The sequence below is a fragment of the Doryrhamphus excisus genome, linkage group LG15, assembly GCF_037039965.1.
Source record: "Doryrhamphus excisus strain RoL-2023G ecotype Guam linkage group LG15, RoL_Dexc_Guam_v1.1, whole genome shotgun sequence".
Classification (NCBI taxonomy): Eukaryota; Metazoa; Chordata; class Actinopteri; order Syngnathiformes; family Syngnathidae; genus Doryrhamphus; species Doryrhamphus excisus.
In genome coordinates this window covers 7,094,472-7,110,504 of record NC_136371.1, presented here as the reverse complement: position 1 = coordinate 7,110,504, position 16,033 = coordinate 7,094,472, and the positions used below count along the sequence as shown (strand labels likewise).

The 16,033-nt window shown below is 41.5% G+C and overlaps 1 protein-coding gene across 3 annotated transcripts; it reads right to left on the bottom strand.

Moving 5' to 3' along the window:
* Positions 1 to 1,037: 1,037 nt before the first annotated feature.
* LOC131104505 (myelin transcription factor 1-like) lies at positions 1,038 to 15,814 on the bottom strand. Of its 3 annotated transcripts, none has more exons than XM_078796942.1 (22): positions 15,542 to 15,814; positions 14,624 to 14,678; positions 14,413 to 14,455; positions 14,262 to 14,330; positions 13,892 to 14,124; positions 12,468 to 13,523; positions 11,280 to 11,399; positions 10,846 to 10,936; positions 9,820 to 9,933; positions 8,692 to 8,906; positions 8,160 to 8,362; positions 7,326 to 7,541; positions 7,092 to 7,240; positions 6,925 to 6,987; positions 6,607 to 6,675; positions 6,353 to 6,415; positions 6,193 to 6,276; positions 5,268 to 5,489; positions 5,104 to 5,195; positions 4,167 to 4,270; positions 3,319 to 3,462; positions 1,038 to 2,074 (listed from the first exon to the last, which is right to left on the bottom strand). In XM_078796942.1, exons 2-22 carry the CDS (start codon positions 14,676 to 14,678, stop codon positions 1,934 to 1,936), a joined length of 3,546 nt encoding a protein of 1,181 aa, XP_078653068.1. In that variant the 5' UTR covers positions 15,542 to 15,814; the 3' UTR covers positions 1,038 to 1,933. The 3 variants fall into 3 exon arrangements, with proteins under 3 accessions (XP_078653068.1, XP_078653067.1, XP_078653069.1); XM_078796941.1 differs by having other exon boundaries at positions 1,038 to 2,077; positions 15,542 to 15,812; XM_078796943.1 differs by lacking the exon at positions 6,607 to 6,675 and having other exon boundaries at positions 1,038 to 2,077; positions 15,542 to 15,812.
* Positions 15,815 to 16,033: the final 219 nt, after the last annotated feature.

The window sequence follows — 16,033 nt, the reverse complement described above, 5'->3', positions numbered from 1 at the left end:
TATTTTAGCGAGTCATGTTTTTTGAGTCATTACATTTTTTCACCAAACTTTTGTTTTAATGCAAAAAAAAAAAAAAATCCAGCAGTTTAATGGTTTAAACGCTCAAAGCACAATGACTAACAGCCTAACCATCCAAAACATATTCATCTGAGTCGAAGCACATAAAGGCTAGAGCTGCAACTACTGATTATTTTCAAAGTCAATTACACTGAAGCTTGTTTGGGGGCGGGGGAGGGGCATTTCTTCCCCGCTATTTGAGAATAACATGTATCAAAAGTTGCATTTTCAGGTTCAAATTGTTTTTCAAGTTCAAAGCTTCCTGCCATCTAAGAGCCCCGTACCAACTACCCCTGCAACTACATAAGTTGTCCATCTTTGTCAATGAATATACTAGCCTGTTGTTTCACTCCAATCCTGTAGGTGGCGATGGTGATCCAGTGTCCCAGTAACCAAAGATGCTGGACATTAGAAAACCTATATCAAATAACTAATTTATTTAATATCAAATAAATAAGTATTTACAAAATATAACACCTATTTTTGTAATGACTAACACTTATGATAAGACTATAGCATCAACTAATCACACAGAGAAACAAGTAAGCTATAACTAGCAATAACTGACGCTTGCCCACTGTCCTGTTTTACAACAAATAGTGTTATAAATGAACATTTCTATGACAAATATCTTTTTGGGGAACTTCCAAGACCCTTTGAACCGTATATTACACAAATTAAAGACTGAACATTGCGTCGACGACATATTGACAATGTTTTTGGATGCTGCTCACCATCATGGCGCCAGAACTCGCGTAGGGTGTACTAAATCGGTTTATTTACAATTACCAATGTAATACAACATTTTTATGACACATACCTTTCGGGGAACTTGTCACAGAACCTTAGAAGCGTTATTAGACCAGTTAATTGCTGACCACTGTGCCGAGGACATGTCAACGCTTTCAACGGTCCTGGATTCTGCTCACCATCATGGCGACCGGTCCCGCGCACCCTGTACTATAGAAGTGGATGCTGCGTTAAATGTTGGTCAACGTTTATTTTCAAAAACTACCACAGAGAATCCATACACAGTCATCGTCACACGTAGACACAACAAAATGAATATTCACCATCACTGTTTCACACGTCACTTTGTTCATCACCAAATCAGTGCAGTTCTATATTTTCAGTGAATTGCAAAATACCCCAACACATATTGTCAAAAATAATAAAAACAGAAGCATTGATAAATAAATACATAAATAAAAAGTCGTTAGTAAATTATTTCAAAACTTTCATATACAAAATGTTTGCATTTACTGTAAAAAGATTCCAATATTTTAAATAAATAACTTTATAAAACAATTCATAGTTGATATCTTAAAATATGTCCTTTGTTCAACAGTGCTGAGAAAGTTTTTTTTACCCTTCTCTTGTTCATTTGCTTTAGTCTCCTGCTTTAAAATCTTCTCAGGTAACACATTAAAATTAAACCGTGAATAAATAGTTGATAAATAATAGTAGACAAACATAATCATATACACGACATGAATAAATATATTATAATGAGCCAACATTTGCAAATGACGAGTAGTCACACAGCAATAGTAAGAATGAAGCGAGAAAAAGCTAGTCCAGTAGGTGGAACATCACTATGATCTTACAGAATACTACCAACATTATAGAGTGGACATAGGATATGTTCAGTAAGGGAATCTTATCTTCTGCACGTTTCACATGCCAAATGTCACAGTAGCAGTTGGACCGCCATGTGTACGTGTGTTCCCACTCTTCATTGTCCTAAAGCAACATGCAAACAGGAAAAGTATACACAAGAGCAAAGAAATATACAAAGAACAGATGGCAATGTTCCAAATGAGAAGATTCTGCCACAAACTTTTAACTCTTGTCATGTCCTTGTTCCTTGAACGCATCACACCTCGATTCCTTTTACCGCCTGGTTGATGGACTCAAGCAGAGCTCGGTTCTCCGGGTTCTGGTAGCAGTCCTTATTGGTGAACATGTGAGTCAGGGTCTCCACGTAACTGTCGAAGTTGTCCTCTGACAACGGCTCCTGCTGAAAAAACACACACACTCTTATCAAATGCAACCTAGTGGTCGTCTTTATAGCTAAAAATTGCTCTGAAGTGCGGAGTTCGGTCAAAGTAAAATACATAGAAACATGTTAGGATCGAGCCTTTATACTCATATTACCCAATATAGTAGATATAATCAGGGAATTAAATAACACATGTCATGTCAGGGCTCTACATTAAAAACCAAAATGACTTGCCCATAGGGAATCCTTAAGGTGAGAACTACTTGCCCGAACTTGCCCCATGTAAAATGAAAAGACTGCCATAATGATATCATCTCATTTTTGTGGCATCACATGAGAATCGCAAATAAAGATTAAATGATTATCATTTCTTGTGGTTGTTTTCCTACATAGATCATGACGTTGCATGGAAATCTAGATTGTCAAGAGACTTCTAGGCACTTTGCCTTTTATAAGTTGTGCACCACAATGAAACATTATTGAATAGACACATTTGTGTACTAGTAAAGTGTTTTTAATCCAGAAAAAATGCTCAATGGTCAAACAATAATTTGTGAAGCAAAGGTGAGAAAAAATACACATAGAAATGGAAGCGCTAGATTTTGTAGCTTGTGCAAAATCAGCACTTGGTATTGGATCTAATCGGTGGTGTTTCATTGTGACCAATTAAAATTGTCACAGCAATGTGATTCACTCACCTGTGCCATCCTTTGATTTGCTGCCGCTAATAAAATACTCGTTTAGGAGGCACTGTTTGATCACTTTTTGGTGTTTTCCTTCACAAGTTGATGAAAAATTAGACCATGTTGGCAGGGTGTGTTCCTAGTCAAACCATCGCTGATTGGTTGATCGCGAACAAGATCGGGTGTGGGTAAAACGCGGACTGTGGATTACGGACCGCGGTCTAAATAAACGATTCTGATTGGTCCATTTCAAGATTTGCAAGGATTGGTTTGCAAATTACCACCGGAATTACGCAGTCCGTGTTTCACCAACACCCAACAAGAACCGCTTTAAAAAAAAAACTCTTGGCAGTATGGCATGCCAAAGTGCACTTGCCCGACGGGAATATCACTGATTGGATTTACTTGCCCCAATTTTGTTTTAACTTGCCCCGGGCCATCGGTACATCGTTATTGTCGAGCCCTGCATGTAACCATGGACTGACACCAGGTTAGATGAAGAATTGAGTCCTTGCAGGAAAGTTTTTGGGTATCTAAGTGTTATTCTTGGGTCAATTGTTCAAGAGTTTCGCTCACCATGGTCGGCAGACGGACGTTGGCCAGACTCTGGATCAGCGCCTGACTCAGGCCAGACAACTCCAGAAACAAGGCCTCATTTTTCTCCTCAATCTGCTTATTCTCCTCCTCCATGCTCTTCAGGTTCTTCTCCATAGACGAGATCTAGAAGAAAGGTCATATGATAATGCATGTCTCGAGGCAAACAATACACACCGGCATGTAGAGCTACATTGTGGATCATTGTTGGCACCTGTGAAACACAAAGTCACAACAGTCAATACCGGGTAGACGCAGAGTAGGGATGTTGATCCGGGGTCTTGTTCCTGCTCCGTGTTTCCTGTGATGTACGACTCTAGCCCTGGATGCGGTCTATCGTCAACAGAGCCTGTGGTGTTGTGGCGTTCATGTGGGTTTCTGATCGTGGGTTGGGAACAGTCCATATACACCCGGCTGTATCATTGTAGCTCAAAACGGCCTCCACCATACCCATACCCAGCACACGGAGACGTTGTTCACGTGGTAGATGCGGCATGATGCCGTTCACTGGGGGGCCTTTATATAACCAATCGTCAAATTATGCAGACATCCTTTAGGTCCACTTCTGAACAGTGACCAACCCATGTGCAATGAACCGCTTCTACTATTTTGGCAGATTTGTTCCTTCGTATTCCATAAACTTGAAAACTTCAATTTTTCTAGGTCTGAGGGGGCTAACAGAAGAAGTTTGTAATATCTCCCGCAAATTGTGACTCGTCAACAACAAACGGCAAAGATGTTAAGCTCGGAACTATATGAGATAGCAGGTGGGATCATAAAGGTGAGATCATAAAGTAATTGTCCCTTGATAGCTGATCAGCTCAACTAACCTGGGTGTGAAGATTCATCATGTCTGCCTCCATCTCTGAATTGGACTCACTCAGGTCGTTGATCTCTTGATTGAGCTGCTTGATGTCCTCATCGTTGTCCAGAACTTGGTCAAAAGAAAAAACACACATACTTATTCATAAACATGAAGCTTGTAGCAAGAAATTAGTTTAGTAGTCGTTTTTGTATACAGTATGTATACAGTGGTGACTCAGTTTCTGTAAAGAATGGATGGATTGTGGTTCTTTTAGAGTTGGGACACTACAGACAGATTCTGGCCAAGAAATTAATTTAGTAGTCGTTTTTGTATACAGAATGTATACAGTGGTGACTCAGTTTCTGTAAAGAATGGATGGATTGTGGTTCTTTTAGAGTTGGGACACTACAGACAGATTCCGGCCAAGAAATTAGTTTAGTAGTCGTTTTTGTATACGGTATGTATACAGTGGTGATGACTCAGTTTCTGTAAAGAATGGATGAATTGTGGTTCTTTTAGAGTTGGGACACTACAGATTCTGGCCAAGAAATTAATTTAGTAGTCGTTTTTGTATACAGTATGTATACAGTGGTGACTCAGTTTCTGTAAAGAATGGATGGATTGTGGTTCTTTTAGAGTTGGGATACTACAGACAGATTCTGGCCAAGAAATTAGTCTAGTAGTTGTTTTTGTATACAGTATGTATACAGTGGTGACTCAAGTTTCTATAAAGAATGGATGGATTGTGGTTCTTTTCGAGTTGGGACAGACAGATTCTGGCCAAGAAATTAGTTTAGTAGTCGTTTTTGTATACAGTATGTATACAATGGTGATGACTATTGAATTCAAGAGAGAAGTCGTAGCAAAATATGAAGGTATTGTCTGCAACAACAGGATTATAATGCACTTTCGGAATGAATTAATGATGAAAACCAGAGGTTCCACTGTTGAACATTTCTTACCGTCACTCGCCCTGAACTTGGCAGTGATGTACTCATCTCCAGGGAACTTGGCTTTCTTCTTACTGGCCAGTGCTCTAGGACAACCTGACAAACTGGCAAAAGCAGCTTTTTATTTCAAACAGTTACTCTCACTGTGTATACTGACAAAATCATAGATACTGTACCTGCGGTGCGTCAAAAAACTCCCATTGGCATGTCCGGAGCCGTCACAGCCTGGCGTCGGGCAGGTCGGGCCCTCGGTCTTGAAAGTCTTCCACGAGAAGGGAGTTCCATTAAGAACACCTTCCTTCTGTCGACGTGCTGCCAGAGGACAGCCGTAAGCGCTGCGGTGCGTGGCATACTTCCCGCTAATGTGACCGAGACTGTCGCAACCGGGTACAGGACACCTGGAGACATGACCAAGTGAGGGAGGTGAGAAGGTTACATGTTAATTGTCCAAAAATAGCAACTTTGTTTGCTTTCTTATGAAATTACAATTACAATATCAACTTCATGCTTCTAAAACGACATTATTTGTTAATATTTTACATTATTTTTTCTGCATATTACATTATAAAAAAGACACAATACAGTAATAATTTATGGCAGTTTCCAGACCTTGCCATGATAAGTGCATTTCCAAAAAGTAGGATTCCTTATCATAGAAAACCTGTGAGCGACCTTAGAGCCCTCGAGACATTAAATAACACCCCTATAGTCACCTTTACACTGGTATTACCTAATATAGTTGACATACTATGAGTCATAAGCCATTTACAGCATAAATGACTTGTACTCTTGCTGTGAATGTGTTCCCTATGTGTGTCTCTGGGAATATTAGAGTAATATTCTTGACATCTAGTGACCAATGTACAATACTAGAATATGACACATTTTTGAATGAGTCATCTTAGTTTTATTTTAGTTAATTTTGCTGTTTTTATGTTTTCTTTTTTCTCTTGCTCTTATGAATTTATTGTCCTGATATTTTACTTTATTCTCATTAGTGGTTGTCTTGTTTAATTGCATTTTTTACTTATAGTACAGTATATCATTAGTCAGTCCAACTGTGCACGTTGTGTATGTACATCGCTTATTTCTCATTCTCACCGCAATAACTCTGAGTCATCCTTATCATCCTTCGTGGGGTTGGATTTGACTCCACCTTTCTTGGCTCGAGGACATCCGGACAAACTGGAAGAGAGGAAAACAGAGCGTCCGACTAATTAAAAAGCCCCAAAAATAATGAGTGGAGAAGAAGAGTTTCTACCTTCTATGTGAGGCATAGTTTCCTGTGATATGGCCTGATCCATCACAGCCAGGAGTCGGACACCTGAGTCGTAAAATTGAAATGTCTTACTTAAATGCTTTAAGCGTCCATCAAAAACGGCCTACATGTTCTCAAAACGCCTCAATTTGGAACTCAAACCAAATGAATAGGAAATAAACTGAAATGGGAAATTAATTAAAAGAGAAATAAGTAAGCGTTGAGAGAAGTTGAGAAGCAAAAGACATCTCACATACTTAAGTTCAGCTGTGTGGGCAGCCATGAGTGTCCGTAGTGATTTATCTGCAAGAGGACAGCCTGATAGACTGGAAGATTAGAGAGAAACTATCAGAAAACAGAGCAAGATGAGGATGTGGGGCATGGAAGACTGAATGAAGCAGAGCCAGACAAGACATCGAGAAAGACAGCGGTGTTGTGTTGTTCCTGTTTGGACACCAAAGTGCAGCGCAGCAAGAGGTTGATTGAAATATTTATTTGCGTCCATCCTTTCAAGAAATATTAATACAGCTTACAGAGAAATCCTGACATGACTCTCCAGTCTGTGCACGTCTTACCTTCGATGTGATGCATAGTTGCCGGTGATGTGTCCACTACCGTCACAGCCTGGGGTGGGACATCTAGGGAATAATACTACAACTTCATTATCAGAAAAAAACACACTTGGGTAGGTTTTTGTATGTGTCAATTATATGCAGGTAAGACAAAGAGTGCTGTGACTTACACAAGAATGTCTTTTTTACTGTCTTTGGGTGGGAACTTGACCTTGAAGCTGCTGGTAGTAACTTCCCCAGGGTACTTCCTGTCCTCCAAGTTCTCCTGGTCCTCGTCCTCAACATCAGATGAGGTGTATGAGGTAGCTGTATAATCCACCTAGTGACAGCACAAAAACAGAACCCCCATGACTGAACTGATGCGGTGCGTCACTGATCACCGAGTCCACAGAGGTGCACTGTACCTCATCGTGGCCTTCCTCCTTGACACTGCTTGATTTGGTGAAGTCCAGCGGTCCCTCCCACTCGGGTTGAGTGTGGCCCTGAGATAACGCACCTCCTGTGTGCTGAGAAGATGAGGAAGAGGATGATGACGGCTCTGGAGACTGCACGCTCTCTCTCTTGGTCTTCTTTATGCTGAGGTCCAAGGTGCCGTTCTCATCGACTTCAATATCAGGCTCCTATTGGAAGACATAATAGACAACTTCATACTCAAATGTTTATGTACGCCTTCAAACAGGCAAATCAAATCAACTTTATTTGTAGAGCACTTTTCCTGCAGAGACGTGCAACACAAAGTGCTTTACAGAATTAAAAACAATGACCACAATTAAAAAGAAAAACAATTACAAAGAAAGCCCCTCCCTCCATACTAGACACACACACACACACACAATCACACGCAATCACACACAGTAGGGAGACATGGCATGGCACTGAGGATCAAGGAAACGCCACATTTGGGGCCGTCCACACTGGGAGGAGCCGCAAGCCGTGCCATCAGGGGGACCAGCACCCGGGCCCCCACATCCTTTGTAACATTACTGACTAATGTACAATTAAAACGTCACACAGCACCTTTGAATGCGTCTTCTGAAAGCCTTGTAGTTGTATTTTAGTTATTAAGTCATTTTAATGAATAGGCAAAAAACACATGCACATTGTCTGACTAAATATCTGTTTTCACCTTTGATTCAGTCAAATTATGTGGTTATAAAGGGAAGCAATGGGACCACTATCAAGACAATATGAGATTTTTTAGTCCCAAACAGATCATGATGGAATTGAATCCAGCATACCTCGGTGCAGGGCTCCCTGTGATTGTTGCTAAGGGTCTCTGGTCTCTCCCAGCAGCGGGTGGACAGGTTGAGAATGGCTGTTGCGGCCATATGGGCTGCCTCGGCATCTTGACTGCAGTCATACTCATTGGAGGACAAAGTCGTCTTTGAAAGGCCTCCTGATTCTGTCCGGGTTGGGGAAGAGGCCTTGGTGAAGGATTTAGCTGAGCGGGGTAAAGGTAGGGCAAAAGTTACTTTCAACATTGCAAAGTAAAAAGGTAATTATCAGCTTCAGAAAGTGATTCCTTATCATGTAATGTACAGTTGACTATACAGTAACTGGTGTATACATCACAGCTATACCATGTGAACAGGATGAGACTGGCATTAGAGCAATCTCATTGGATGCTAACTGAAAGGCTTTGAATGATGTTATTGTCACATGATGCTTTCCCTGTCCCTTGAATCTTGATGCAGGAAGAAAAACTGTTGCGTTCTTTGTTTATGAGGGAAAAAAGAGTTGTGTGTACCAGTGTGTTAGTGTGTCTCTTACTTTTGAAGGCCTTGGGTGATGTTTCAGTAGCGGTTGTTTTTGGAACAAGCATACGCTTTCCAAACACCTGGACGTCAAAGCTTGCATAGTCAAAAGACACCTTGGAGTATTTCTCCAACTCCTTGGCCAGGTTTGCTCGAGGTGTGGTTGTGACCGTGTTGGGCCTGTACGTGCCATACTGGGGGATCTCCAGCTGTTTTACAAAACACATAGGCCTGGAGGAAATAGTGAAAATGAAAATAACAATCATTGCAGATATGTAAAAGTAATTGGGGATATTGCAATAAACATCTTAAAATCGTGGATATACATGCTAAAAGGTAAAATGTACAACACTGTTTAAAAAAGCCCACGATTTTTCCATGTTTTTACATTTCACCACATGGTTAAAATGCATTGTTACTTGCATTACTCAGAACGTTGGGAGGACAGAAGAAAAGCTTCAAGGCCTGCCTCAAAATGTCCTTCAAAGCTATAGACATCAAAGTCAACACTTAGGAGTCACTTGCTCAGGACCGTCCAGCCTGGCGGACTACATAGGCTCGGAAAAAAAAACGCTTCCCGCACACCTCCACTTCCATCACATGTGTCCCACATGTGGAAGAGCCTTGCAGGCCTGGATTGGTCTTGTCAGCCATCTCCGGAACCACAGCCACAAATTCATTCATTCATTCATTTTCTACCGCTTATCCTCATGAGGGTTGCTGGAGCCTATCCCAGCTGTCTTCGGGCGAGAGGCGGGGTACACCCTGGACTGGTCGCCAGCCAATCACAGGACACATATAGACAAACAACCATTCACACTCACATTCATACCTATGGACAATTTGAAGTCGCCTATTAACCTAGCATGTTTTTGGAATGTGGGAGGAAACCGGAGTACCCGGAGAAAACCCACGCATTCACGGGGAGAACATGCAAACGCCGCACAGAGATGGCCGAGGGTAGAATTCAAAGCCACAAATCTTAAACTTAATTCCAAAGTCATGTTCCTCTTTGTAAACGATGATGGAACAGAAACTAAGAACATAATAGGTATAGTAATACCAAAACTATTGTGGTAATGCCTCACCAAATAGCAATAGTTAGTATATTACTAAACTTGACTTTTGTAAAGCTTTTGCTTACCTGAGCACCCTGTCAGAGTTGGATGTGGGTTCACTGACTGGAGCCTGTAAATGGACCTGCTTATCCTGGTTCTTGTTCAGTTTAGCTGCAGCAGCAATGGGGCAACCGGACAGACTGACAAGATCGACACATTGAAATTTTTAGATTAAACAGAACATTTCTTTATAAATCAGAAATTAGAATGCTGACCATTTCTACAAATTGAAAACAATATTAGTGGGGGAGGTTCTGGACAAAATGGAAACCTCAGAAAGTGAATAAAAATTGTACAGTACTGTACAGTGGTACCTTGCTCTGATACCGATATTGCATTTTTATGCTAACATTGGGCTGATAATTATAATGTCTCTTTTTCATTGAGTGTAACAGCCCAATATCCCATTTTTTATTTTAACATTCACTACGTTTACATGCACTCAATATTCCGTTTTCCGAAACATTCGGAATAACCTTTTAACATGCCTGAGCAAACAAGGTTATCCCTTTATATATGGTAATCGTAAAGGGTAAACGACGCAGCGACGCACGGCAACGCCATGACGCGAAGCGCGTCATTTCCGCTTCTTTTTCCTGTATACAAAAACAAAAACCAGCAAGGCGTATAACAAACAACCCGGTACCGGTAGTACTTGCCTTTCTTAGTGCTACAGTTAGTTTCCTCCTCGGTCCAAAAATATGCCCTTTTGCATGCCGCCATGTTTTCAAATTCAATACTTCCTGTCAAATACCCAAGATTCCTTTCGAATGGAGCATGCGCAGAACACAAATCAGTATTCCTTTCGATGGGGATATCCCGATAGGCGTATAAATGACTCAGTATTCAGGTTAGAAAAGGAATAACTCAGGGGTAATATTCAGGTTTTTAAAGACCGGAATATGAGCATATTAGTGTTTTTCAAAAGGGTTATTTATGTTTCCGGATTATTTCTAATATCCCAGTTACGACATGTTTATTTGACTGCATATAAACGTAGCCAGTGTGTGAACATACGAGTGCATGCTTGTCAGTGTGAGTCCATTATTAACCTGCGGTGTGTGTTGCGGTTACTGTTGACATGGCCTTGGCCGGTGCAGCCAGGTGTGGGGCACTTCAAGACGTTCTCATACATAGCCAGGACTACAGACAGCAGATAGAAATTGGGTCAGTCGGTTTAGATTGCTGGAGACAGTTGACATTGTTAAAGGAGGCAATACTGTAGTAACACACAGCAGTAGTAGTAGTGGAAGAACTAGCAAAGAAACAGTTAGTGGTATTAGTGTGAGTAATAGTAGTACTTTTAATAGCGGTATCGTGGTTATTAAAGTTACTAAAGACAATAGAAAAGAAATAGTTTAGACAAAATATCACCAACTGGGAAAGTTCCTGCAGAATAACCTGTTAAAACAACAGGATTCATTTACAGTGAACTATACATTTGGAGGATTTCTAGCAGAAGAATTGTATGGTTGGATGTACTTACCCTCTGGAGGGATTCTATCCTTGTGAGGACATCCGGATAGACTGCGGTGGTGAGGGTACAGTCCAGTCACGTGACCTGTTCCATCACATCCAGGGGTTGGACACTTGACTTCCTTTTTGTCTGATGAGAAGAAGGATGGACTGATTAGTAGCCATTATTATTGGACATTCACATGGGAAGTAATACCAGAGAAACTCCACACAGAGCGGTTTCATAATTATAGGTTATCACATGGTTTGTCTGGTATCAGGCCCGGTATCATGCCCCCAAGTGTCAGTATCATATATTGGCACGCGGGGTCATGATACTGGGCCTGATACCAGACAAACCATGTGATGATCTTATTATCACATACTACAGTAATAATTGGCCCTGTACCCTAGAAACCGCCCATGAATGATACAGGAAAAGGCCGAAATGATACTGTGTCAAAGCCCAGGGCAGTGATACTGATAAAATATAGAGTTTAACCATGTCCAGTATCAGCCCCCATAGCTGTCCACTCAGAGCGCGCTGCTCTGGTATCATGCCCGTGAAACAACCAATCAGAGAACAGCACACAAGTGCTTAGTGCCTAGTGCTTCTCCAGTCACCAAAAAACCCAAACTTGATTAATGGAACTTTAATTGTCAGACATTGATAAGATAAGACTGTTGATAAAATATTGTTGTTGAAATATTTTTGCAATTATTGTGTTTACACTGTTTAGATATAATACATGTAATAAACTGAACATTTTCTGGAAACAAAATGGTCTTTTGATTAAATAGTACTTTAAATAGTCTTATCTTATCAATGTCTGACAATTAAAGTTCCATAAATCAAGTTTGGGTTTTTTGGTGACTGGAGAAGCACTAGGCACTAAGCACTCGTGCGCTGTTCTCTGATTGGTTGTTTCACGGGCACGATACCAGAGCAGCGCGCTCTGAGTGGACAGCTACGGGGGCTGATACTGGACATGGTTAAACTCTATATTTTATCAGTATCACTGCCCTGGGCTTTGACACAGTATCATTTCGGCCTTTTCCCGTATCATTCATGGGCGGTTTCTAGGGTACAGGGCCAATTAATACTGTAGTATGTGTACTGGAAACTGTAGTAATACTGTAGATATCCAGAATGTGGCTGCACAAGCTTTAGAATTTATAAAGAGCAGATTTGTTTCGAGAAGTAAATATGAAAGACTACCTTTGCTGTAGTGAGCACTGCGTCGCAGCACAGCGTCTGAGCTTTTGCTGGGGCTGTTGTACGGTTGGTAGTCCTGGGAGCCCTGAGCCTCCTGACCCTCCTGACCCTCCTTCCCCTCGCCGGCCTTCAAGGCAATTGCTTGCTCCAGCAGCCCAAGGTTGCCTCGAGTCATATCCCAGTTCTCAGAATCATCTGTGATCCCCGAGCCCTCTGAGATGCAGTCATGCTCCTCTCCGTCCTCGTCTTCTTCCTCGTCGTCCTCCTCTTCGGAACGCACCTCGATGACCACAGTGGTCGGAGAGACTTTGCTGGAGCAATGGTCATCAACTTCTTCCTCTTCTTCTTCATCATCATCCTCCTCCTCTGCCTGCACATGCACTCGGCTTGTTTCCTCCTCCTCCTCCTCCTGCTTTTTTGCGTCTTCTCTTTCCTCTGGTGCTTCGTATGCGTCTTCTTCAGTCATAGGAGTGCAGACCTTCTCCTCATCAAGAGATTCCTGAGATGCTTGACTGTGTGGACTCATAGAATAAGGGGTATCAACCTCTTGTTGGATCCTCTCCTCTTCTTCGTCGTCCCCCTCCTCCTCTTCAGGCTCCTCCTCTTTTGCTTCCTTCTTTCTCTGCTCCTCTGCTGACTCGTTGACCTGATGATGGTTGTAGTGTCCAGTGGAGTACTGGTGATCGGAGTTTTCTTGACTTAGTGTCTGTCTTCCTACTGACCTGTCATCAACAAATCTGTTTTCGTCTTCTGCTTCCTCCTCCTCCTCCTCCTCCTCGTCATCCTCTTCTCTTGTATGTTCCACCTCAGTTCTCTCAAAGGCACTTTGAGCGTGCTCTGTTGCCTCTTTATCTTCCATTATATCTGACCCGGTATCTGTTTTCTCTTGATTATCATCTGTCACTTGTTCTGCTCTCGCCGGTTTCTCGTCCTTAGCAGGTTCTTCAGTTACAATTTCATTCTCAGTCTCCACTGTGATGTTGTCGTCATCTTTAGTTGTGGCACAAACAACAGTTTCTGCAACAACGTTGTCTTCTTTCATCAATGGGGAGCAGCTCTCTGTGAATCAAAAGTAGTGTCATTCTGTGATGTCTCAACAAGGGTGTATGATGACATGTATTATGGATAGGGCTGTCAAATGATTAACATTTTGAATCAGATTAATCACCGTGTGTGTTGCTTGTTTTTACTGTATTTTATTGAAACGACAGGGCATGTCGTCATAACCGAGAGTCATAGCTTTCCAAGATGCATGTGCATTAATTACAGGAAAAACTAATGTAATAAATGAAATAAATTAGTTCCCCCCATTAACTTGCATTATGGTTGACAGCCCTAATTATAGATAGATGGGGCCGTACCAAAACAAGACTCTGCATATTTTAAGTTGGTTACATTTTGTAAAGAGTCATCTTCTTTTTACTTACTTGGTATTGATTCTGCTCCGCTGTTTGCTTTACTTTTTTCTTTCTCTTTGAGGTCTTCCTTTTCTTTCTCCTCTTTCTGCTCATTCTCTTCCTCGTCTATGTCATTATGTATTGTGAAGCTTTCTTCTTCTTCCATGACAGCAGACTGACCCTTCTTCTTGGGGGAAGACTGGTTCTCCTCAGCCTCTGCCTCTTCCAGCTTTCTTTTCTTTACAGTTGGACATCCCAGTGCACTGAAAAAAAGCAAGGTGGTACTTATTCCATCCATTCATTTTCTATACTGTTTGTGATCCGGAGCCTACGCCTATCATATGTACCAAGAAGAGCACTGCATGTTCATGGTGGTTATTAACTCCATAACAACACATACCTTCTATGCCTTGAGTATCTTCCACTGACGTGACCTTTGCCATCGCATCCAGGGATGGGACAAGTGCTACTGACAACAAAACCATAACATGTCACCATCATGTATTCCCTGTATGGTAGTAGTGAATATTTGGAAGAATAAAAACACTTACCTCAGCTCATGCTTCATCTCATGTCCGGAGGTTTCTGATAAAACTGCAAATAGGGAGCATGTTTACTATATACACAATTCATATTAGAAAATAAGGACAAACACTGTTATGTTATGTAAAGTCCATCTGTTTTTTTATACCGCTTGTCCTAACGAGGGAATGCAGACTTCAAAGGTCACCACTGCCCTTCTCACCGTGTGTGCATACTGACCTCGAATGCCTTTGGAGCGGGTTCGTGTTCGTGTCTCTGTACTGTCTTGGCTCATCTGAAAGATAAGATACACAGCTTTGTAATATCTAATACTGTATGTAATTAATAATATGTAGAGGTCCACTAAAACGCACACTGTGTGCTGAAAATAGCCCCCTGGCCTCACTTTGGTGATAATATGCCGCCTAGTGGTTGTGAGTAGACCAAACGATGGCATCCAGCAATGCAACTGGACGCTGGGGAACTTCCAGGTGATGCCGTGGCATAATTTCTTGTCACATTACATTATTGCAGAAAATGTCCAATATATACAAACCAAAAAAGGGTTTGGGTAGAAAAAAAACCCAAATATTTACAATTACAAACATTCTTGAATAAGTTTGAACCTGATTGTGCACAGTTAAAACAAGCAGAGAAAACAAATAGAATTGTATTGAAAGTTTGAATGGGCTAGCTTTTAATACAAGTACTTATGACAGCAGGTATTTTAAACAGTACCGACTTCATGTGTACGATTTTGAACGTTTTGACATAAATGACACTACAAATATGAACCTGGCCTACAGAAAAAACGTGTTTGATGACAGCCCAAAACAGGGCCTATCTCGAAGGAGCTATTTCCAGTTATTTTGTACTTATATGCCGGAGAGAAAGGCCAAACCAAAGCGGACCGAGGCGTTCCGTGACATAGTATTTACTCGAATGGGTTTTGGCACGCAGTCGCCATTGTTGCCGCTGCAATTACCATCGGTAGTAATAAATATCATTTGAAAACAGTGGGACTTGGCGTAAAATTACCCAAAAAGCGGATCGCCCCATGCTTGGTGTCAGAACATCTAAAAAGCCGAACCGGGCCTTTCGAAACACAAATAAGTACGCTTCATGCCTTGTCTTTGTCAGAGAGAAATAAAGCCTTACCTTAGGTTCAGACTAATGCCCTCCCCTCCCCCTCCTCGTCGACATCTCCACACAACCAACGTTTAAAAGAGATGTCGAGCTTCTCCTTAAAACTTGGCCTTCATCGCTGACCACCAACACATTGAATGACCGGATCGCTTGGACCAAGTCAACACCTCTGACAGGAAACACTTGATGGACAGTTCTAATTCAACCTTCAGTACCATGGACAGAAGCCTGGCCGATCTATTACCCCCTATAGGTACTCGACGGAACTGCAGGAAAAAACACATTTAAACGACACTTAAAGGGTACAATATGTCAAATGTATGTGGTCATTTTGAAGTTATATTGTCATTTTAAAGTTATATTTTCTTTTTCTGGTGGTTCTTCATTTTTGTAGTGTACATTAGACTTACTAATGAGACGGTATATGATGTTCCAATACTTGACATTACTGAGAAAGGTCCAAATGCCCGGATGTGTTGGAACTCCGCCCGTTTTGTTGTGGCC